General features: G+C 38.7%; 4 protein-coding genes across 6 annotated transcripts; 3 read left to right on the plus strand and 1 right to left on the minus strand.

Moving 5' to 3' along the window:
* Nucleotides 1-3,915: 3,915 nt before the first annotated feature.
* Nucleotides 3,916-6,894, plus strand: LOC114728172 (zinc finger protein GAI-ASSOCIATED FACTOR 1). Its single transcript, XM_028915029.1, has 3 exons — nt 3,916-4,325; nt 5,278-5,674; nt 5,928-6,894. Exons 1-3 carry the CDS (start codon nt 4,124-4,126, stop codon nt 6,766-6,768), a joined length of 1,440 nt encoding a protein of 479 aa, XP_028770862.1. The 5' UTR covers nt 3,916-4,123; the 3' UTR covers nt 6,769-6,894.
* A 94-nt stretch (nt 6,895-6,988) lies between these two features.
* LOC114728175 (psbP domain-containing protein 7, chloroplastic) lies at nt 6,989-8,743 on the plus strand. The gene is made up of 3 exons (XM_028915035.1): nt 6,989-7,625; nt 7,748-7,958; nt 8,073-8,743. Exons 1-3 carry the CDS (start codon nt 7,322-7,324, stop codon nt 8,383-8,385), a joined length of 828 nt encoding a protein of 275 aa, XP_028770868.1. The 5' UTR covers nt 6,989-7,321; the 3' UTR covers nt 8,386-8,743.
* On the minus strand, nt 8,635-16,160 carry LOC114728167 (lysine-specific demethylase JMJ25). Of its 3 annotated transcripts, none has more exons than XM_028915023.1 (14): nt 16,053-16,160; nt 14,985-15,545; nt 14,136-14,295; nt 13,955-14,046; nt 13,715-13,847; nt 13,579-13,633; nt 12,786-13,419; nt 12,360-12,689; nt 11,472-11,876; nt 11,272-11,344; nt 10,884-10,969; nt 9,483-9,602; nt 9,221-9,291; nt 8,635-8,964 (listed from the first exon to the last, which is right to left on the minus strand). In XM_028915023.1, the coding sequence occupies exons 2-14, from the start codon at nt 15,504-15,506 to the stop codon at nt 8,865-8,867; spliced, it is 2,781 nt and encodes a 926-aa protein (XP_028770856.1). In that variant the 5' UTR covers nt 15,507-15,545; nt 16,053-16,160; the 3' UTR covers nt 8,635-8,864. The 3 variants fall into 3 exon arrangements, with proteins under 3 accessions (XP_028770856.1, XP_028770857.1, XP_028770855.1); XM_028915024.1 differs by having other exon boundaries at nt 13,955-14,054; nt 14,153-14,295; nt 14,985-15,567; nt 16,053-16,146; XM_028915022.1 differs by having other exon boundaries at nt 14,985-15,567; nt 16,053-16,146.
* A 1,572-nt stretch (nt 16,161-17,732) lies between these two features.
* On the plus strand, nt 17,733-22,941 carry LOC114728165 (uncharacterized). The gene is made up of 2 exons (XM_028915019.1): nt 17,733-19,168; nt 20,196-22,941. The coding sequence occupies exons 1-2, from the start codon at nt 17,968-17,970 to the stop codon at nt 22,556-22,558; spliced, it is 3,564 nt and encodes a 1,187-aa protein (XP_028770852.1). The 5' UTR covers nt 17,733-17,967; the 3' UTR covers nt 22,559-22,941.
* The last annotated feature ends 620 nt before the right edge of the window (nt 22,942-23,561 follow it).

Consider the following 23,561-nt stretch of genomic DNA (forward strand, 5'->3'; position numbering starts at 1 on the left):
ACTACCTCCGATCCTTAATATAAGATCCTGTTTGACTTTTATTTTGGTCCTAAATATAAGACTCTAATCCACTTTATCTCTCGTATTTATACATTTTTTTCAAAGTAGCCCTTGTAACAATAATAGTTCTAGTTAATACACTTAATTAGTAAGGATATTTTAGGAAAGACAGCACCTATTTAGGACAAATAACTAACTCAACTTACTTTCTTAGTCTCTTTAAATTAATCAATTGATTTTTATAATTAGGACTAGAGGTAATATTATATCAAGGAGAACAAGAGGCAATAGCCTCTTGTTTGAAAAGCAAAATTTAACCCTGTAGCCCTATTCCCACCTAAATTCATTGAACAATCCTCTGATTCCCGTGGTTAACTTAGTCAACGAGATTTAAAAGGAAACAAATTATTGAATTCCTCTCATACTACCTCTGATCCTAAGCCAGTTAATTAATTTGAGGAGATTAAAAAAGTAGGTTGAGTTAGTTATTTATCCTAAATAAGTGTTATCTTTTTTAAAATATCCTTGCTAATTAAGTGTATTGACTATAACTATAATTATTAGAAGGACTATCTTGAAAAAAATTGAATAAATGTGAGAGACAAAATAGATTGAGATCTTATATTTAAGATCAAAATAAAAATCAAACAAAATCTTATATTAAATATAATAGATAGTATTATTTAATTTATTTTACGCTCATGTGTTAAGAGCGAGGGAGTTTATAATAATAATAATAATAAAATCATGATTTTGACCAGCTACGTGACGCGATCCACTATAAATACAGTTTGATGGCACAGAAGAAATTAAGAAGAAAGAGAGAGTGACAGCCAGGGAGCCACAAGGGTTTCGATTCTTTCAACACATGGGAAAACAATCGCTTACCTTTTTTGTTGATAGATTGATAGAGATGTTTGATGTGATCCCCCCGTGACTATAGATTTAACAAACTTGTGTCCGGAAATTTACTACTGATAATAACCATGCTGCGCTGAGTTGGAGACGCCCGTGCAATGAGGGCCGTCCGATCTTCCAGATGGAGAAAGACGAGCCCTCCATGCGTGTTATATGCCGCCCTGGAGAAATTTACTCAAGGAGAGCAAAAAGGTGTGTAATCATGGTGGTTGTGGCCTTGTTTAGAAGTTAAGAAAGCAATGCTTAGAGATTCCATTATGAGATTTTATGGACGGCCATTTTGCCTAACATATCAATAGATATGCACGTACGATGTGATCTTGTTCAGATTGATTAGGAAATTAAAGTAATAGTACTAGCGCTGCCACTTGATTCAACGATATACTGCTAATTTCGTTGTGCATGATTACAATTAAAACCGCCCCTTCATTATTTACATATGCATCCTAATTACTTTTTTTTTTTATGGTTGAGCTGATGATAAATACTACTTCTGGTTCTTAATATAAGATCTTATTTTATTTTTATTTTAATCTTAAATATAATACTTTAATCTACTTTATCTTTCATATTTATATATTTTTTTACAAAAAAGTCCTTCTAGTAAAAGTAGTTTTCACCAATATACTTAATTAGCAAGGATATTTTAGGAAAGACAACACTTATTTATTATAAATAATTAATTTAACTTATTTCTTTAATATCCTGAAATTAGTCAACTAGCTCTTATAATTAGGACATGAAATAGTATTAATTAGTCCGCAGGTGCATGTGTCAACTTCAACATCAGTTTCACGTTTGTTTATATAAATGCGTGCATGGGTGTTCACTTGCTGAAGTTGTTGGTGTTAGTCTTTCTCCAGAGATTTTAAATGTTGATTCCAAATATAGAGTACTCATTTAACTAGAAAATTGAATGGAAAAAAAAGAATCACTTATCTTACATGTAATGGTATACAGCGGGGTCCATTATTGAAGCCCAATATTTACAAAAAGATAGAGGCTAATTAAGTAATAAAATATAGGTTTTTTGATAACAATATTGTGGGGAAGAAGCGAGTACGTTATAATGCCATATGATCCCCTTTAGTACAGTGAAAGGAGGGCGTGGGTAGCGACGTGCGGTTCCTAAGTTCCATCAACTCATCAATGCATGTCTCCTACGCCTGAAATAATCGAATGCACTGTGCATGGTCCTCACTGTAATGGCTCTCTACGACGCCGTATTCTGATTACTGATCGTCCCAAGGTTTAAAATTCATTCCAGATTACAACTTCTTCTATTTGCCATTATATATAAATATGCTTGCTTGTTTTTTTTTTTGGGCCAGAAGCATTTTCTTCTGTTAGATTGTTGAGTGTGGACTGTGGCGATAGCATAACATGGATAGGACAAAAATTAGACTAACAATAATAAATTAATCTACCGACAACCTCATCAATCTTCAACCTGTTCTCTGTGTTATGCTCGCAGGCACAGTGGAGCTAAAATAAACACAACGGAAAATACACTTGATAATCAATCGTTTTAAGAATTTACAAATGATTTATTTATAGTAATCTTCTTGTGTGTGTGTATTGGCCTAACCAAATTCAAACTCGTACTGATCTCGTATATGAAATTATTTTTAAATAATACTGCTCCCGGTCTTAATACTAATTTGAGAAGATTAAATAAATAAGTTAAGTTAGTTATTTGTAATAAATAGGTGTTGTCTTTCCTAAAATATTCTTGCTAATCAAGTATATTGGTTAGAACTATTATTATTAGAAGGATTATCTTGAAAAAAATGTATAAATATGTGAAATAAAATATGTTGTAATATTATCTTTAAGACTAAAATAAAAATCAAACAGAAATGTTATATTAAGAATCGAACGTTGTATTAATATGCGCAAGAAACAGCCAATTAGGCATTCACACGAGCGGCCATTAAAATGAAAAGGCCAGTAAATATACAGGGGAAAGGGAAGGAGGAGTCACGAGATGGGGTGATGGAGAGGCGAGGCCAAATGACAAAAGGCCGTACGGGTTTGACATAAAAAGGTGAAAAAGAGGAAGGTGGCTGATGGTTGCCTGGTAAAAAAACGGTGGGGACGGTGAAATTACCCGGAAGCAGCACGTGAACAGGAGAATTGTTGTCTCGTTGTGTGGTCACTTCGAGAACGATACGATCTGAGGTTGTCAGCGACGGGTGAGGCTACTTTCGTAACTTCACTTACCCTTTTCCGGGCGCCTCCTTCTTGCGTAAGTGGCACTCTCGTGGTTTTCGCCGCCAGATCGAGGGCAACCTGGGAACAATGCCCCCTCCTTAAAATATCGCCTCAAATGCTGACAAACTCTCTAACTAGTTGCCCTCGCCCCCCTCGCTATCCCTTAAGCGGGTCTTTACAAACATCTCCCATTCACTATGTGGACTACCCATATCACCCTCCACCAACTAATCAAATGTTTTGGAGGCTTTGCTCATCTCGTCCTGTGCCTCTTTTTCCACAACCATCTTATTCCGAGCATTCAAATTATAAAACCCAAATGAAAAAATTTCAATTATTCTAATCCTGTTGACGTCTGAGAAAGAAATCATGTTGTTCATGATCTTGCTGTATGATTTATATTAAATATAAATTCAATTTAAAAAAAGTCTTATCTCTATTTGTGAGGCACCTGTGAGCTTGATGATGAAACAACAATTTTTTCCCCTCGGGTTGGTTCAAATAAAATAGCGACTTCCCCAGAAAGAGATCACTCTACCACATACAAAGGCTTTACAATCCATCAAGTTCATGGGTTTGACTTTTTGCAATTAATTTGCTCTAATGCGGTCTAAACACTATGCCAAAAATGTCACGAGGGGGTAATATCGAAGAAAAGCAGGGGCACATGTACATAGCGAGAAAGAAGTGTGCCCCAGAGAAATATATATTATTATTGTATATTTAATATTATTATAGCATAGTGCAAATCCAAAGCCCGGTTCTTGTATTCTTGTGGCAGCCATAAATGGAGGAGAGTTTCCTGGCATTTGTCTTCCTCTATTCGCACAAATCCCATATTTTGAGTTTCATTTTTCATGGCTTTTTCAAGTAAATAGCAGTAAGAAGCTAGGAAACAGTAGCCCAGCAGAGAGAGGGAGAGAGAAATCAAGGGAGAAAGCCAAGGGGAAGATTTTGGTTGATTGAATTAATAGATTATTAGGTAGCTTCAATGTCAAACATCACGAGCTGTGACAGTGGGAGTTTCAGAGAAGATGCAGCTATTAAACACCGTCCTCAACTCACTGCTGCTCATCACCAGTTTCACAGTCCAACTTCTCTTACTTCAACCACCACTAACAGCAACGGTTCCAACGCCAATTCCCAACTTCCTCCTCCGGTTAAGAGGAAGAGAAACCTCCCAGGAAACCCAGGTAATTTTGCTACATAGCTTGCCTTTTCTTTAAAATAAATATAGCGTTTTCTGATGTTCTGACTTTTAATTTTCTCCCCTTCAATGAATGGGGCTGATGAATGACGACTCGTATATTTGGCATTCTGTAAGTTATAATCTGCCAAATCTCACCCAGAAGGACTCATCAGCTGATCAATGATTCTGAATGCAGTCATGCATATGTGTATATGTTTACTCGAAATCTAAACGGTTATTAATTATAAATCGGGAAAGACATGTTTTTAATATGTCAAAAAGCAAGAGTTGATCTCCCCATAAGGCATGTATAGTGTTTGCTAGCTGAATCTCTGCTCTTCGTACGGGAATATATAAGAAGGATGTGGTCAGATGTTTTAAGCCAGAAATGCATATAGAGAAACTATTTCTCGGTGAATTATTGGTGCCACATTAGTTAGTTGTCGAAGAAGCTCAATTATTGTCTGGAATTCACAATCATTGCTGCTCACTGTTCATCTCTTCCTTTTTTGCTTCCCTTTTAGTTTCACCACTGTTTCAGAAAGCGCACCACACGTACACGTTCACGCACAAATATATATGTATATGCCTTTGAAAATCAAGTCTCTCACCTCTCTCTCTACACGCTCGCGTGAATGCTCTTGCCTGTGTGTTTTGTATTTCCTTGTCCGTAGAGGGAGACCCGAGAGAGAAAGAGAGAGACTTTGGATTTTATTCATCTACTCTTATCCCTTTTTGTCTGGTTTAATTTGTACGTACGGGTAGGCTAAGATTCAGATATATATTGCATTTAACTTAATTTCTTCGTTTATCTATGTTCGCAGAGGATGGGTCTCACCACATGATCAGCCTTTTTTGTCACTTTATTCATATCGTACTTGACATACCAAACATTTACTATTTTTTTTTAAAATTTTTTTAATGATGGGTTTGTGTGCCTGCGCTGTGGCGTACAGATCCCAATGCCGAAGTGATTGCTCTATCACCAAACGCCCTAATGGCGAGAAACCGATTCTTGTGTGAAATCTGCAACAAAGGATTCCAAAGGGATCAAAATCTGCAATTGCACCGGCGAGGCCATAACCTGCCATGGAAGCTCAAGCAAAGGCCGACCACAGAAGTTCGAAAGCGAGTTTATGTTTGTCCAGAGCCTTCGTGCGTCCACCATAACCCAAGTCGAGCACTGGGTGACCTTACTGGCATCAAGAAGCATTTCTCAAGAAAACATGGCGAGAAGAAATGGAAGTGTGAGAAGTGCTCCAAGAGATACGCAGTACAGTCCGACTGGAAAGCTCATTCTAAGATCTGTGGTACTAGGGAATACAAATGTGATTGTGGCACCATCTTCTCCAGGTTCATCAAAAAATTTTCCATCCTGAAAATTCTAACTTGTCGTTATACACACACACACACACACACGCATTTAGTGCCTTTTTTGAGCGAAGGAATTCTATAAAAATATACATTATATTCCATGCACGCATCGATGGTGGGTGCATATTTTATCTTCATATATATGGTGATTCTTGTTCACCATTTCTATATATTTTAATTTTTAGCCACGAATAATCAACTCACTGGTTCATTGCGTATTCATTTGGTGCAGACGAGATAGCTTTATCACCCATAGAGCTTTTTGCGACGCGTTGGCCGAGGAGAATAACAAAGCCAACAATGAAGGACCATATTCAAACTCACAAGGTCAACATCAAATCCCAAATCCTGTTTCTTCACTGCCAATCAACTCCAACTTCAACCCACAAAAAGGGACGCCCCACTATAATCATTCTGATGAAATTAAGCATCCAATATCGCACCTTCATCAGGAGCTCCTAGAATTCCCAGCAAAAGCATTCAATTACATGACTGGAAGCGTATTCGCAAGAAGTCTTTCGTCCAACAGTTCCTGTTCATCACTTCAACTGGGTTCAAATAATTCCCTGAGCATGTTGGAAGAAATCGAGCACCAAACAGGAGGTGGATCGGCCCACATGTCAGCGACGGCATTGTTGCAGAAAGCAGCTCTAATGGGAGCAACTATGAGTAACAGTCCTAACAGCTCGGGCATGGCACCCTCTTCATTGGGGCATAATAGTAACCACTACTACATGAACAGTGGACAAGCTGATATGTCATCATCTCAGTATTTCGGAGGAAATAATAATAGCTTTGGGATGAACAATGTGGATATGTTCAATGCTATAATGGACCAAAGCAAGGCGTTGTCGAAGATGATGGAGCATAACAGTCGAAGCAGTAATAATGCGAATAACCATGGAGTTTTGCACAGTGCAATGAACGGTGGGCCAGCAAGTAAAGGAAGTGGGGGGGATGTAACGACTCTGGACTTGTTGGGGATTGGTGCAGAGGAGGTGGTGATGCTTTTCTATGGCGCCAACCAGGCGGAAAAGGCTGAAACGCCTTTAGGCCAGGGCAACCAAAAATAAGACAGGCTTTGAATCATTTTTGCCTTTAATTTGGATCAACTTTTCAATTCACTTTGGTCTTTCGTTTATTTCTCGGTACTTTCTTTAATTTTTTTTTCCTTAAACAAAAATCCCTTCCCCTGTGAATCTTGGAAGCCAGATGAGTAAAGCAGAGTTGAAGTGACAAGTTCAAAATGGACGCTTGGCTTCCCAGTTTTATTATCATTGTTCTGGTACCTCGAAAGAAAAAGCGCCAAAACGGCTTTCGAAGATGGTGCTGCCCCTTATCATTAACCTGCAGACGGCAAAGAGTGATGGCCACACAAACCGGATAAGCGCTATCCTAGAGTTACAACCGCACACACAATCAGAATCTGCCACTTCATTGTTAATTATTTCTCTTGGTCGTGAGATGCCGTCGAATGGGAAGCTACAAGGCCTCCCTGTCATCTATTAGAAAGTTTCAATTTTGGCTCCCAAATGAAATGAGCCGACGAATAAACTTTGCGTCCAACACTATTGATGATACTCGCTAGTGCCGTCTAAGTAATCAATTCATATAATCGTGCAAATCATGGCATTGCATGCCAGTTTCCACGCATGCACTCGACTTTGCGTGGCAAAATGTTCGGGTGATCGAGAAGAGAGTTTAAAAGAGCGGTCGCCGGCGGAGGAATTTGCACCCCTAGCGATGACCTTCCGGCGGCGGCTTCTCGTGGGCGTTGGGTCGGCTTCCCTCGTGGCAGTGGGTGCCAACTTCAGCGGAATTACCAGTTTTCTTCTGGGGTTGTCGCCGGAGATTGGCCGGAATCTTAAGCTCGACGTGGTTTATCCCATCGGAGGCTACAATCGTTGGATTGACGGTAACGAAGGATTTGGTCAGTAATTAATTTATTCTACGAACATTGCATTTCTCCTAGATAATAAGTCGATCATGAGAAAAAGAGGGGGGATATCGTGATTGGATTGGTGATTTTGAATTTTTTGATGCGAGTAACAGAATTCATATACCCAGCAAACTGGGTGGGAGATCAGACGCTATTATACCGAGCAGCCAAGAAAAAAGAATTGGAACGATCATTGGATCCGCCTCCTCTCAATGGTCGGCGCCGTCCTAATATCAACGAGCCGGTTGTTGCATTCGGTCCCCCCGGCTCAACCGGCGAACTCAATGTCAGCGTCATCGTGTCGCCCGTTCCTCAGGATTTCTCGTGAGTAAGCGGCAACTATTAGTATTGAATTACTAAATAAGCAAACTTATGAGAAATACTGAATTAACAGTAATAAACTAATAATCCCCTCATTGTTTGCTCGTTTTAAACAAGGATTGAAGCCTTTGGGGGGCCTGAAGAGGTGGGTGAAGCCGTGATCCGGAGCATCACGAGATCGACGCAGCTCCCAGACGTGAAAGGAAGACTGATAAACGCAAACGTGAGAGAGGATCTTCCGAGAAAAGCAAAATACTACGAACTGGAGTTTGGAGTGGAGAGTCCTTCGTTTCGGCGGCACAACGTAGCTGTATGCTGCGCTGCTGCCGGGAGGCTCTTTACTCTAAATGCTCAGGCACCTGAATCGGCCTGGCCAGCTTTGCAATCGCATTTCTATCGAATTGCTCACTCATTCACCCTCACGGATTAGGGCTTCGAAAACAAGAAGCTTACAATTTATTCACAAAGCAGTGATATCAACTCTAATGTCTCATGAAATTGGAAGATTGAGGACAACAACCTTTTTGTCAAAGCAGTGTTTAACTTGCATGGCAATTGGCCAAAAACAGCGACCAGAGGGAGACCACTTCAAATTTTGAATGTCTTCTACTGGGAGGGCGTAACATCAATTCAACCATCATTATCAGCCACAAAGCAAGCAGAAACTCACTCATGACTATGCATGATTCTTTTTCTTTTCTATTACAGTTTGTGATCGGTCATATACACGATTCAATAGTCGGTAGCATGCGACCATTATGCAAATGAGATGATTTTTTTGCCTGAAATTAGATGACTGGATACATATTAAAATACACGCAAAAATATCATGATGCTCAGTAATATAGCTTACACATAACTATTCATAATACAGAGCCCTTCACCAGTTCATTTGCCACACCGCGTTACTCAAGCACAAGAAATTTGTCTCCGCTTAACCATCTTGTCGTAGTTCTCAGCAACCATTGCAGTCAGATTGGGATCCCCAAATCCAATATCTGCACCAAGTCTGAGACAGAACAACAGTTAAGCTCTTATTTATTTAAAAGCAGAGGAAAAGGGTCATGGAGATGGTGGGTCAGTAATTTTCACAATGAATCAATGAATAACAAGAGCAAACCAATATAACATTTCTGTCAAAGCAGTAATGAATCCATTTCGTATCTCGAGGGATCAAATTTTCATGAGAAAGAAGAAATCGAGTGAGGGGAAAGAGGTGGGCTTGTTGAGAGAGCACTTGAGCAAAAGCGAAGAAACATGCATACTTTGGGTCAAGAACAAGTTTCTGAACTTCTTTGATGGCTGAACTAGCTGCATAAAGAGATATCTTCCCAACCTGCACTCATGTCCAAGAAAAGGCCAACAAATTACACTCGAGGGAGCCACAAAAATTAAATGGATCTCAAGCAATTTAGTAGGAGGCTGCAAGGGTCGGCAATAAAAGGAAGGGGGACTGAATTTAAAGGCAAAAAAAGGGGACCGGATTTTAAAAAAAAAAAAAAATCAAAGCATTTTCTCTCTTCTGACCTCCAATACTTGATGCTTGGCTTCATGTTCATTTGGCAGACAGCGGACATCCTCAGCCAATCTCACAGCCTCCCCGAGGCTTTCTGGCGATAAGAAATCAAGGCCCAGCTGAACAGTGGACTGAAATTTACACAATGTGGAAATGATTACATATATCCATCTTTCTTCATTCAAGATGGAGGGTGAAGAAAATTTCTTGTTCCTAGTCCTGTATTCTTCTTTTTGTTTCTTGGCGACGCAATGTATTTCAGTTTTTTTTTTTTTTAAAAGTTTACATATATTATGATTTAGAGTTAATTAATCCGCAAGTCTTTATAGTTTCAACGAATTTTGAATCAGGTCCCTATAGTTTTTTTTTTTTTATCATGTCCTTATACTTTTACCTTTTTTTAATTAGGTCCTTGTATTTATTTTTTTTTAATTAAGTCCTTATAATTTCACTAAATTTTTAATCAGGGCCATGTAGTTTTAATTTTTATTTATTAATTAAATATAAGCTTAATTAAATAGATTAATACTGAAATATAAAATATTAATAATTAAATTAAATTAATAATTATGTAATAAAAAAGTAATAGAATTAATTAATCCAGGAAATTTTTTTAGAACAATTAATTTTTTTGCTGAAAAAATTAAAATCATTATAATAATTCAATATCTTTATAATATTATTGTTTATAAACTAATATTAAATAATATATACTATTTTATGTTTATATAATAGTACTATTAGAATTTATAAAATAAAGAATAAAAAATTTAGGGACTTAATTAAAAATAAGGTGAACTTATAAGCACTTGATAAAAAGAAAAATAAATACAAGAACCTAATTAAAAACAGGTGAAAGTATAGGGACCTGATAAAAAGAAAAAAAATTATAAGGACCTGATTCAAAATTAGTTGAAACTATAAGGAGCTGTGGATTAATTATCCCTATGATTTATGACAAACAAGTTTCCATTTAGGTTCCTCAAAAAGGTATCTTGTGATAAAATAATTGTTCACTGCAAATGGATTTAGGTCAGTTTATTCAAAAAGGTACTTCTCCGGTCCTAAATATAAGACCTTTACACATGTAAGGGTCTTATATTTAGGACCAAAGGAGCAATACAAACCAAAGTAGAATCTCTATTGGCAAGAGCTTGAACTAAATTTTAAAGTGAATTCTGGAAAAAATATAGTTAATTAAAAGGATTATTTTCCATTACTGGTTATCAAAATCTTTATGATATACTAGATAGATTAATCATATAGGTCTATTGGACAAGGTCAACCAACAATAACTTCACATCTTTTGATTCTTTCCATTTTTACTAATAACAGTGTCCTTGATTCTAGTAGATGGGGAAAATTTCAGGGCAGCAATTTAAAAAATAACTTACAATGAAAAACGACCTCACCTGAACATTCCTTGCTTGGAAAGGGCACCCAGCAGGAACAAATACAGCTTCCCCCACACACTGTTCAAACGACCATGGTTCCACTCCTACGTAGGAATATATCCATCACATTAAAATGAAAGGGGGGAAATGAAAATTAGAATTCTTCAGAAATTTATATCCAGGCTCCATTACTTCAAGTCACAATGATTGACGCAGTACAGGCAACATCACTATTCAGATTTCAACTAAAGGCAGCATACATTCAGACATCACTTAGATCACCTAAACCAGCCTAGCACATACACTAGTGATTCCCTGTCATTCTCTGTGTGCAAGATTTGTCAGCCTAGCGCTTCCCTATCTATCTCTTAATAATAGCATGTAAAGAGAAAGCACACTATCTCACCAAATTCTTCCTTCAACTCCCTTTTATGGTGTCCGTTGAGAAAAATAACTCCATCATAAAGAGGCCTTGTAAACTTCAATCCAAAGAGTACAGTGAGCAACACTATTAAGGGGGGAAAAAAACCCATACCCAGAAATAAAGGTAGTGCACAAAAGAAACCACTAAAGAAGAATGATATATAAGGTTTCAATACAGCTTACAAATTTATTTACTGTATCATCTGGCTGCGCAAATTCTTTCCAACGAGTTTTTAGAAATTCAGTCAGCTTTGGAACATCCTGCCGACGAAAGACATCCCAAAGAACTCCAGGATCTGTTTTCTCCGCAACATCTCCATCCCAGCCTGGAAGTTCAGAATTGATCATATCCCCTTCAGCACTAGAATAATTTTCCAATTCTTTATTGACAATTGACGTCTTCTCATTTGAATCCAAATCCAGTTCGTTTCTTTCTGTGCCAAGTGATGAATCAGCTGGACTTCCCACTGAACATGTTTGCGGATCCACAGGCAACTCATTTGCATCAGATGACTTCTGCATCTTTTCACATTTTGTTCCCTGCGACTTCTTCAGCTTCACTTCACTTGTATGGACCAAAAGATAGACCTGGTCAAACTCAGCAAATGTCATCTTACTATCAGTTACTTTGCCTGTAGCCCGTTTATCCCTCTCTCTCTCTCTGTTTTTTTTTTTGATAAATCCAAACTCCATTATTTCACTCTAGAATACTTTTTTTTTTTTTTTTGAGAGAGAGATAAATTGTTACATCATTTATTGGAGTTTAAGTATACTTTGTACAAGTCCGGGGGCTTTAAATTCAAACAGCACAGAATAAATTGTTAAGCCACATAATTGATAGATGCATAAACGGTGACAGAAACATAATCAAACGTAAATTAATAATTTAGCATCAAATTTAAATTCCTAAAGCATTCAAAATTAGAAACACAAAATATGAGGTTTAGGGCCCTACTTATCATAATTTATTGCAAATTAATTTGTTTCACACTCCAACTCAATAATGGAAAAGAAAGAAAATAGTGAATAACGACCAACTATTATCTCTCAGATAAACAACCAAAAACATACCATGTCACGCATATTGAAGTGGAGATTGGTCACTGAGTCACCACTACCAAGTTCCTCATTGACCCCATATGATATATAAATCTTGGGTCCTACATCATTCTGCAAGGAGTAATGAGGCAATTTAGCTGCAACATTAAGAAGGCCCCATTTCGAGTGAATATATTCAAGTAAAGGCAGTTTGCTGATAAATTCCGGTCTTTGATGCAATAAAAATTCTTCAGATGCACTAGGCGAAGGCCAATCCTTCAACTTCAATAACCGTGGCCAACCATTTTCATGGGCATGCCCCTCAAAGTATCCTTTCATGAATTCGTTAAGTTCAATATCTATCTGCAAAAATCAGCATTTTCAACAAAACTGATTAACCGACAAATAAACAGTACAAGAAACAACCCATACAATCTCGATCATCAAATAAGTGTGTACCTCTGACCAGGTTAAACAATCCACGGCCTTAACCACTCGGTTCTCAACTTCTTTCATTTTCTCATCTGCTGTCTCTCGAACCCCTTTCCATATGGCCATTGGATCCCAGCTTGATGACCTATCAAATACTTGCTTGACAATAATGGGTTCACCATTTTTCCAGTGCTTCCTAAAATTTCCTATCCCATCAGTTTTGAGATCTTCAGATGCCGGACAATACAAATAATTATCATCACTGGCCTCCCTGTGGGAATATTGGCAAAGTTTGAGATCATTCAACTTGGTTTCTGATCCTCCAACTTCATTAATCTGGCAGCCACCAACCATCTCCTCCACATTTTTTACCAATTTCGCAACCCAATTCATTTTGAAGATGCGGCTTAAAGCCAATGGTGAATAACCACAGCCACCATATTTCTTTGGGGGGCATGGAATACTACCATCACTGTTGGATCTCCAATCAGGTAACTTATATAGCAAATTCTGCTCTGAAAGTTTTGCTTCATCTGTTGGGGTTACTTTTTCTGCATTTACATTTGCTTCTCGAAGATCTCGACAGCAATTAAGGCATAAATCATATGTACAATTTGGGCAGTGCCGGTGATAATCAGTAATGGGTATCCGACAGAAGTTGCTGCCAGACAACAAATCAAATTAAATAAAAATATGATCTGTACAAACTCTATACTAGGAAATATACCTGTTGCTCAGCACAATTAAATCAACCAATTAGAGGAAGCAAAATTTCATAAAAAATATATATGCCAAAAAACTTGATATGTTGCTGATTTACCAGCACATTTGCTCATCTGCATTCAGCTTTGTCCTGGGAAGATCTATTTCAATCCCTGGAGAAGATAACGTTATTGCAAAATTGTCAAAAGCCACTGAATTTTCAAGCAAACATGAAGATGTATCATGTATCTTACCACGCAACTTCTTTTCGAGTTCAACTTCATAACACTGCTCATGATGGATCTGCTTTACCACAGGAAGTACTGATGACAGCAACACGTGGAGATATTGTAACTTGTCTAGAACAGGTATTTCCCGAATCCGAACCTAAATCTCCAAAGGAAAATAGCTAAGAACCAAATGGCAAAGACCCTGTGTACAATGAATTTCATAGGCATACTTCACTGGATGGTATAATAGAGAAGGTAAAATACCTTTATTGAATTATCACCACGTAAGCAAACTTTGCAATTACAGGTGCCACGGCAGGCAGGACAGGTCCTCTCAATTTCGTCGAATGACATGTCTGAGTAGCTAAAATAAAGGAAGTCATAAAAGAAACACTCCCTATCCATATAAAATGAAATTTATAACTAACAAATGGGGTGTCTTCACCAGTATAATATGCCCACCATGTTAATATACAGTGCTCACAGTATCCTCTCCTATCACATCTTGAACACCAAATAACTTTGTCTCTGTCATTCCTTCGACATTGATGGCAAGTTTGCCCACCAGTTTCACCAGAGGAATCTGTACTTCCATCCGAGTATTCCTGGCATATGACCTTCCAAATCAGTATCCAGAAACAAAACAGCAAAATATTGATAGTACTGAGTATTGACAACAGGAATTACAAGTCAAGTTACAGATCCTTTCAACATTCCCAGTGAATGAGACCATAATATATTGATAATTCTATTCATTGCAGTTAAACCTCATCTTTTCAAGACAATCAGATATTGAGGACAAGGTTTGCTGTCAAATGCTTCTCAGAGATTTAAGACCCCAACTTTAATTGAAGTTTCTTATATTTTGTGATGCCTAGCTATAGAGCCTACTGGCAAACACAGGTGTAAAATTGATTGGATAAGACAAGCAAGCAAGATTCCAGAGCTATCACAAAATTCTGAAGACTTTTGATAATATAGACAAAAGAGCAGCATAAAGCCATAGACTTCATATTTTACCTTGACCAAATAGTTCAGATTTTTTTCAGAAGATGTATTATATCAACTATGAAGTCGCTGAGAGTTCCCATCACCTTTAGGAACTTACTCTTCTGCAAGCAGTTGACAGGACTAAAAGATGGTCCTAGTCGCAATGTCCCCCCGGGGGAAGGGTCATTATTTTAATCATACTACTATATTGCTTCGTTATCTTTTTAACATAGAAAAAGAGAAGAACAAAAGTTGGTAAAAAGAAGAAGAAGAATCAACTGCAAGTTTTTTAATATCAACTCACTGTTGCAGCATTGACATCTAAATTTGTTTGAGATCTTTTCCTGGGCAAGTCCATTCGAGAAGCAGGTGGCGACTCATAAGGCATCCAATTTTCTTCATACTGGGGAATCTCATCTGGTGAATCGTCATTTGGCTTCAGAGCATTACGAGCAGAGGTGGTCCTTGTGGTCGGTGCCTCTGCTGTATAACGGAACTGATTTTTTGATGCCTTGTTCTTTCCAGAGGCCGAATGCTGCTCAATTTTCATGCTAGCAAGTGGAATGTCAAAATCCTCACTCTTGCTCTCAAGATAAATGTCACTCTCACCTAATGACTTTCTCTTAGCCTTCTTCAGACTCGCTCTCATGGCAGAATTAGCTGCCCTCTTCTTTGCTTGGATGTAGTGCTTCTCACAGACGGTTTTATCTGGCATGGACATGGCAGTGCATCTCCATTGTTTCCCATCCGACCTCTTGCAGCGCAAGTCATCTGGAATCCCCACATTATCCTCGGCATTCCCCGAGGTCGTTCGAGCATGATCCATTTTAAGTCGGTAATGTTCATATACAGCAAGGTGCCACCACTGTCGACACGCGAATTTATATCTGGTGTCATTGCCAATCGGAAAAAAAAAAAAAAAGAGCCAGGTGGGAAAGAACAACCCTAGGAAAGCATAATCAGCAAATGTTAATTAGGATCATGCCCTAAAAAGGTTAAATTTTTTGGCCAAGCCTAAAAGGGTGAAATTAGCAAACATATACATTAGACCCACTATTCTACTTGCACACAACATGCATCGCCCGACATTCAGCTTTGTTGACTTCCTTGCCTTCTCTGTGTATTTGGTTGAGTCAGTAAGTCCCTTTGCTTATTCGGAAATATTCCGCGGGAAAATGAATAAACCCGAAAAAATAAGACACGGCGGACAATTAAGGGCGATCCCAGCTCTTTGACTGCTGGGTGGGGCAGTTCCAACTTATAGCCGGGGACATTAAGAATATTAAAACCAATTTCTAATAGCATAAGTACTAACAGAAATAACGGCACGGTGCAAGGATAATTCAGAGTGGTAGTAATGAGTGGAATCGACCTGTGAAGCCGCCGAAATTTGGAGTGCCGTCGTTCGGTGTGCTTCGAGTTCGAATCAGAAAATCTTGGTGTTACTGGAAATACTAGCAGCAAAGCATCAATGGAGGCCCTCGGGCAACGGAAGGCGACAGCTGCATTTTTTTTTTTTGGGTTTCTCTGCTTCTTCTTTTTTTTCCCCTATATGTATGGTGGACGGCCCAGCCTGGCCCAGAATTAGTTGAAATTTTTTCTATCTGCCATTTATGCTTTTTGGGAAAAAACGCTGCCTGCCGGCTGCCATTAGCGCAACTAATAAAGATGCTTGATTTTGGACCAAAAAATAACCCTTCTGATACGATGGTAAAGTAGAATATCAAGAATAAAAACTTATACTATTTCTTATAATCTATCATCAATTTTTTCATGAACTTTAAATGAAGGAATGCCATTTTTTTAAAAAAGAAAAAGAATAGTAATGAATGACTTTTGTTTTATTTCTTCAAGTCGTGGCCAAATTTGTTGGTACTGTTAACACATTTTAAATTAATCACGGTTTGGTACTTTTGTTTTTAAATCTCATTTTGATTTTGATTTCTGGGTCTTATTTATTTCTTTAAACTAAATTCTTGTTCCTCCTCACGATGCACACCCTCGGCCGTTGCGGGGTTAATTAGTACTAATGATGATTCTGTGCGGCGTTTGATTGACGGCACGCCGACGTCCACTGAGGGTGTTGTCTTGTGGAGGTCTTCATTTTTTTAATTTCACAACAAAAAAATGTTAGTCTTTTCATTAAATAAACATGAATACTAAATAAAAAATACAACGATTTTATCTTACCTACTAAACCTATTTTAACTATAATTTCAGTTTCATCTTTTATTCAGAATTTATTTAAAACTTAAATAAAAAATAAATTTTAAATTCTCATCGTTTCAACTAATGTATTTAAGTTATTATAATTTTTTATATCATTATAACTTTATTATTTGATTAAAAACTACAAGAATACAATTAAAAATATGAGAATTCCTATAAAGTCCAGAGAAAAAAATAATTATTAAAAAGTTTTAATAATCACCGAGCTGCCTACAATAATAAATTTTAGAGTAATCAATGATAATTACTCACCTATTATTATTAGTGAGGGAATATTAATATTTTGATTCTTATAGTTTTGATATGTTTTTAATTTAGTCTCTATAATTTGATTTAATATAATTCAATTTTTATAATTTTGATTTGATTCTAACTCAATGCTTAAAGTTTAACTCGCTGCAACTCAATCCTTATAGTTTTAGTCATTTTATAATTCAGTCTTACATTTTAAAAAAATAAAATTATATTAAATAGAAAGAGGGACTAAATTATATGATGACTAAAAATATAAAGACCAAGTTACAGTGAGTCAAATTTTATGAATGGAGTTATAACCGAATCAAAGTATAAAAATTGAGTTATAAATAAGTAAAAACTGTAGAGACTAAAAGATTAATTTTGCCTATTATAAATAATTTTTTTTGAATTAAAACCTCATTTAATAAATAATAATTACTCATTTATTATTAAAAATAATTAATAATTATTTTTTAATTAAAATTTCATTACAATTCTCCCATTAAAAATGGGGTAAAGAAGACCCTGGGTTGTCAGTTTCGCAGAGGGAAAAGAGAAATGAAAATTAATAAGCGGAACCCGCTATTTACTATTTCTTGCATTTGCGGCGTTTGATCCTCTTCTCTTTTCCCGTCTCCAGGTGATTCTAGTGAACTAGGGTTTGAAATCAATTGAGATAACCCCGCGCCTCCTCTCTCTGTGGGTGGAGTTTTTGGATTTGGTGTATGGCGTGAAAGCCATAGAAAGGCATGCTTTCTGTGGTCTGACTCGTATGTTTTAAGTTGGCAGGGTTTCGGGTTTTTTGGCATCTGATATCAGTGATGAACCAGAATGATAAACTTGACAGAAGATCAGATGCGTTAGAAGAATCTGTAAAGAATGACGGGGTTCCTGAAACCGGTACTGGTAATCCCAACGATAAGTCTTCGAACCTTCAAGTGACCAACGAAGTTCAGAATTTTTCGTCCGAGCCTGGTTCGGGAGATGCGGCTAGCGATGGTGATAATAGGCTTTCCCGAAATGTGAAATCTGAGAAGTCAGCAGTCAGTTCGATGGAAGAGTTTAGGGTTAGGGTTCGTTCAGACGGTGATGATGGGGGATCTATGGTCTCTCCGGCTAAGCAGGCATCTACCGTTGATCGGTTTGACGATTCTCTCGCTGGACGCGAGGCTCAGAATGAGCAATTTAAGGATCACACGGATTGGTCTCATGCTCGACACGATCGAGAAGAGCATATAAATAGCAGACAAGCGGATTCAGAGAGGTTTGTTGGTTCTGAGAGCAAATCTCTGTTATCTGAGTTTGATGATTACGTTGCTGCTGAAAGAAATGGCGCAGTGAGAGCTGGAGTGTCAAGGGGTGTGGGATATGGGTTTGAAGTGGGTGATATGGTGTGGGGAAAGGTGAAATCCCATCCTTGGTGGCCGGGACACATATATAATGAAGCTTTTGCGTCTCCTCTAGTACGTCGATCGAAGAGAGAAGGCCATGTGTTGGTGGCTTTCTTTGGTGACAGCAGTTATGGTTGGTTTGAGCCAGCTGAGCTTATTCCATTTGATTCAAATTTTGCTGAGAAATCACAGCAGATACAATCGAGAACATTTTTGAAGGCCGTGGAAGAGGCAGTTGATGAAGCAAGCAGGAGATGTGGCCTGGGCTTGGCTTGTAAATGCAGGAACGCCAGCAACTTCCGTCCCACGAATGTTCAAGGGTACTTTTCTGTCGATGTGCAGGACTATGAACCGGGGGGAGTCTATTCTGATAGTCAGATCAGGGGGGCAAGGAATAGTTTTAAGCCTGTTGAAACTCTTGCTTTTGTGAAGCAGCTGGCCTTGGCTCCCCTTGGTGGCGATCAAAGAAGCATTAGCTTTGTTAAGAATAGGGCTACAGCTTTTGCCTATCGGAGGGCAGTGTTTGAGCAATATGATGAGACATATGCGCAGGCTTTTGGAGTGCAGCCACAGCGGCCTTCTCACTCTCAGGTTAATCCACTAAATCAACCTGGGAGGGAGCCTCCTAAAGGTATGCGCTCTTCCTTGTTTTCCATTTTGGTTTGATACTAGTTATTCATAGTCTTTGTTTCACATTTAATGATTTAGGAGAGCTGAATTACATGACGCTGTGTTTTTTTTCCTGCTTTGACTGATAATGATGGCATTTTCAGCAATTATTTTAGTATGGAAGAGTTCCTCTTTGATTTGAAAGACATAAGCGTCATAGAAGAACCAGAGCAAGGGGACTTTGCTAGACCGGCTCTTAAGAGTGGCTGGTACCGGCCCTGCATGCTGCCTTCATTTCTTAGCTAAAGCGTGGTGCATTCGTGACTTTGTCACCGTTTAGCAGAAGAGTTTGTGGTCCTCTAAAGGAGTTTTGCCTTACCACACATAGTAATCAGGAAACTAAGAGGAACGCAATCAGGATAAGGCCGCATCCACCTAGCTATAGAATAGGAATCCTGTACCGTAGCTAAGGAAGAATTGAGGCGCAAAATATTGCTGATATTTAATTACTTGCCCTAAGGCTTTTGTTGAATGAATGTGGTTTACTAATGCCATGAGAGAGGCTGAGGTGAGTATTACCTCGTCAGGCACAAACTTTTCTGAGCCACAGAACCAGCTTCTGAGACTACTATTGCCGCATCGTGGGGGAAAAAACGATCAGTGAAAAAAATTGTTTTACTGACAACAGAAGTCGAGTGGAATCTGTCTCTCTCCCAGTTTCATATTTCTCTAGCTGTATCTCTAGATGATATTGTATTTCAATAGCTTTTACTCCTAGTTATATGTCTCCTCGCAAAGTTACTCAATCTGTGTAGATATGCATTAGAGTAAGAATATGCGATTTTTCCAATATGTGTGAGTTATGTTTAACATCTTGTGGAGTTATGTTTGTATTTGAATTTTATTATTCCATGGTATTAGCATGCTGTGGTCAATTTAGTAACAGTTATTGTTTGGTCTGGTCATGTTAACTGATTAAGACCCCTCCCAAATATGAGAATGTTTCCTTTTCTTTCTTTATTTTAATTGTTTTTTGTTGTGTTCTTCAGCCCCTTTGAGTGGTCCACTGGTGATGCCGGAAACTTTAGGTGGGAGGAAGAATTCTGCAAAATATGGGAAAGTTAAGGACAGTTCAAAGAAGGATAGGTACCTTTTCAAGCGGAGAGATGAGCCCACAAACTCTGTTCAGTTAGCTTACAAAGAGGAGGCACCTGATGCAGCTGGCCGTTATGTACTTCAGAAAAGGTCGCCACCCGTGTCCATGGCACCTCAAATTTTGGACAAATATGAAAAAACAGGGTTCACATGCCAGGGTGGTGCAAATTCAAATTTAGATCTTAAAGAAGCCGTGGCTGGTCAGGCTCAACTTGGCAATGATCTTACATCCCAATCTGTATATGCAGATGTGAAGCCGACTCTTGAGAAGGGAAAGGAGGAGGTTTCTCCAGAAATGGTCAGAAGTTTTGAGAAGGATGTCGCTAGCAAAGGCATTGGTGTGTTGGATTTGTCTAGGGAGACTGTAGTGCCAAGCCTCATTAGTGAGGCATCTCACCCTTCTCATTTGGAAGGTGAAACTTCTCTTAATGTTAAACATGAAGGGAATGTAAAGCTCTCAAGACCACCTGATGAATCTCAGCCATCATATCAGGGAATTAAGACTGCAGCTGAAGCAGGGAATGGCCCAAGTCAAGCGAAGGGGATTCCCCCAATTGAAGCAAAGCATCCCACAGTCAATGATGATGGTATGTTGAAGAAGGTGAAAGTCCATAAGCGACCTGCAGATGGCTTGCACTCTGAGCATTCTGCTATTGGGGAGAAGAAGAAAAAGAAAAAGAAAAAGGACCCAAGTTCAGGAACAACCTCTGTCCATGCGGAGAAACATTCAATGTCTGGGAAAGTTGCACCTCTGTCTGGAAAACTGATGGGAAAACCAGTTTCTGTTGGGTTGCCTCCTAGAGAGGAAGTTCAGGTAGAACAAGCACAGGTGGATGTTAATGCCAGTAATTTGCTTCCTTTGGATGGCACAGGTGAAGTTAATTATGAATTACCTCAGCTTTTGGGTGATCTGCAAGCTCTTGCTTTAGATCCTTTTCATGGTGTTGAAAGAAAGACCCCTGCAATTGTTAGACAGTTTTTTCTGCGGTTCAGATCTCTTGTTTACCAGAAAAGCTTGGCTTCTGCACCTGCAACAGATAATGAATCTGCTGACATTCGCCATGCTTCGCCATTTGTAAAATCTGACAGTCCTCTTGATGATCGTGTCAGAGCTTCACCACTTGTAAAACCTGTAAAAAACATTGTTCGGCCACATGATCCGACGAAAGCTGGGCGGAAAAGGACTCCTTCTGATCGTCAAGAAGAAATTGCTGCAAAGAGATTAAAGAAAATCAAGGATATTAAGGCTCTGGCTGCAGAGAAAAAGGTGGGCAGTCAGAAAACTTTTGAAGCCCGGCGAGGAGAGGGAAAAGAGTCCTTGGTTTCCACTGCACCCAAATTAGTGAAACCAGATACAATAAAGAAGAAAGTGGAATCTCCGCCTAAGGCAATTGAACCCACCATGCTGGTGATCAAGTTTCCTCCCCAGACTTCACTCCCTTCTGTTGCAGAGCTGAAGGCAAGGTTTGCTCGATTTGGGCCTATAGATCAATCAGGTCTCCGTGTCTTTTGGACGACTTCGACATGTCGTGTTGTGTTCTTGCGTAAGAATGATGCTCAAGCTGCATATAAATATGCTGTAGGCAACAATTCCTTGTTTGGCAATGTGGCTGTGAGGTGCCACCTCCGGAAATTAGGGGATTCTGCAGCTGAAGACGAAACTGCCAAAGTAAGGGGAGATGATGGCACTAGTTTGACTCCTCGTGCAAAGGATCCTGCAGTGGTTCAGAGGCAAACATCAGTGTCCTCTCAGCAACCTTTTCCACAGCCAACGATCCAGCTTAAATCTTGTCTGAAGAAATCCTCTGGTGATGAGTCAGGCCAGGTAAATGGTAATGGAGGTAGTAATAAAGGGACTCCACGTGTAAAATTCATGTTAGGCGGGGATGAAAGTAGTAGGGGAGAGCAATTAGCGTTGAGTGATAGGAACAACTTCAACAGTGCTAGTTTGGCAGATGGTGGTGCACCTTCTTCTGTTGCAATGGATTTTAATAGTAAGAACGTTCAAAAGGTCGTTACTCAACCACCGTTGCCTATTCCTCCCTTTCCAACCCAGTATACGAAAGTCCCCCAACATAATTTGCATAATTCGGAAATGGCACCCAGAAATACTTCCAATATTATAAACACAACTGCATCTGTTGCTGCTAATACAGTTGATATATCACAGCAGATGATAAGCCTCTTGACTAGGTGCAACGACGTTGTGACCAACTTGACGGGTTTGTTAGGCTATGTGCCTTATCATCCACTTTGATAAAATGGCACTATATTCAACGGATACACCTAATTGAAGATAAATACGAGCGAGTTTGATTGTGGACGAATTCCCCTGGCGATGGGAAAAGCAACAAATACTATCATGGCCAAAGATGTGGGGGGGTCCTGTATTTGGGGCCGAGAGCGAGCTGTTCGTGAGTGATGCTTATCTGAGCTTTTTGGGCTCGACAATGTAAATGTACTCAGCATGACAGTGAAATCCTGTTTGCTTTCTTCTGCCTCTTTTTCCCACTTGATTTTCTTATATACCCTATGCTATTTGGGGCTTCCGTTCGCCGTGGTTTGTCTTGATTCGTTGATCCTGACGATGACATGTTGCAATAGCCTGTGATGGTTTTCCTAGTAGTGATGGTTTTCCTATTTTCGTTTTGTAATTCATTAAAATGGAAGGAAACAAGTAAAAGAATCAAATGTGGTGTTTGATGTGAGAGATATTCCTTCATCCATTATTCTGAAAATCGACTCCCAAAAATTATTTCATTAATCTCCTGAGGGAACGTTATTGTGCATTGTTAAGACACGGCTGAATATCAAAACGGCCTCTGTTCCTCTTTACAACCTCTTGCCAAAGAAGATATCAGATATGGCTCCGCGAGACAGCTCGCTTTCCGATGGACGGCACAAAGGCTGGTCATTTGGATTTGGGTATTTGGGCCTTATGTTAGAGTCGGCTAAATGTTTAAAAAAAAAAAACAAAAGGAGGTGCGGCTTGTTTGGTTCAAATTGAAGCAAATTGGAAACCAAGCAAACAAATTGGTTTTTAGATGATGAAAAGACCAAACCAAATCTTACATTAAAAGTTAGTTTTGTTTAACATGATTTGATTTTTATTTCAATCAGTTTTTTATTCGTTTTTGAACCTACACGCCTCTCGCAAGTTTTAACCGCCAAGGCCGTCCCCAAAATGTAGCACTTCTGAGCTATCAAACTTTATGACTGTTTGGTCGCTGTAGGAGTTCACTAGAGACACCTTTCTAAAT

The sequence above is a fragment of the Neltuma alba genome, unplaced genomic scaffold, assembly GCF_004799145.2.
Source record: "Neltuma alba isolate B1F8T4 unplaced genomic scaffold, ASM479914v2 tig00012522_pilon, whole genome shotgun sequence".
In the NCBI taxonomy this organism is placed as follows: Eukaryota; Viridiplantae; Streptophyta; class Magnoliopsida; order Fabales; family Fabaceae; genus Neltuma; species Neltuma alba.

What these genes read in the sequence shown, in the direction of transcription:
- LOC114728172 (XM_028915029.1), top strand. Translation starts at nt 4,124, where the DNA reads ATGTCAAACATCACGAGCTGTGACAGTGGGAGTTTCAGAGAAGATGCA. An exon ending in AAACCTCCCAGGAAACCCAG is followed by an intron (nt 4,326 to 5,277) that starts GTAATTTTGCTA and finishes TGTGGCGTACAG; the next exon opens with ATCCCAATGCCGAAGTGATT. An exon ending in TGTGGCACCATCTTCTCCAG is followed by an intron (nt 5,675 to 5,927) that starts GTTCATCAAAAA and finishes CATTTGGTGCAG; the next exon opens with ACGAGATAGCTTTATCACCC.
- LOC114728175 (XM_028915035.1), top strand. Translation starts at nt 7,322, where the DNA reads ATGGCATTGCATGCCAGTTTCCACGCATGCACTCGACTTTGCGTGGCA. An exon ending in TGACGGTAACGAAGGATTTG is followed by an intron (nt 7,626 to 7,747) that starts GTCAGTAATTAA and finishes TGCGAGTAACAG; the next exon opens with AATTCATATACCCAGCAAAC. An exon ending in CCCGTTCCTCAGGATTTCTC is followed by an intron (nt 7,959 to 8,072) that starts GTGAGTAAGCGG and finishes GTTTTAAACAAG; the next exon opens with GATTGAAGCCTTTGGGGGGC.
- LOC114728167 (XM_028915023.1), bottom strand. Translation starts at nt 15,506, where the DNA reads ATGGATCATGCTCGAACGACCTCGGGGAATGCCGAGGATAATGTGGGG. An exon ending in ACTCGAAAAGAAGTTGCGTG is followed by an intron (nt 13,634 to 13,714) that starts GTAAGATACATG and finishes TATCTTCTCCAG; the next exon opens with GGATTGAAATAGATCTTCCC. An exon ending in CCAAGCATCAAGTATTGGAG is followed by an intron (nt 9,292 to 9,482) that starts GTCAGAAGAGAG and finishes ACATGAGTGCAG; the next exon opens with GTTGGGAAGATATCTCTTTA.
- LOC114728165 (XM_028915019.1), top strand. Translation starts at nt 17,968, where the DNA reads ATGAACCAGAATGATAAACTTGACAGAAGATCAGATGCGTTAGAAGAA. An exon ending in TGGGAGGGAGCCTCCTAAAG is followed by an intron (nt 19,169 to 20,195) that starts GTATGCGCTCTT and finishes TGTGTTCTTCAG; the next exon opens with CCCCTTTGAGTGGTCCACTG.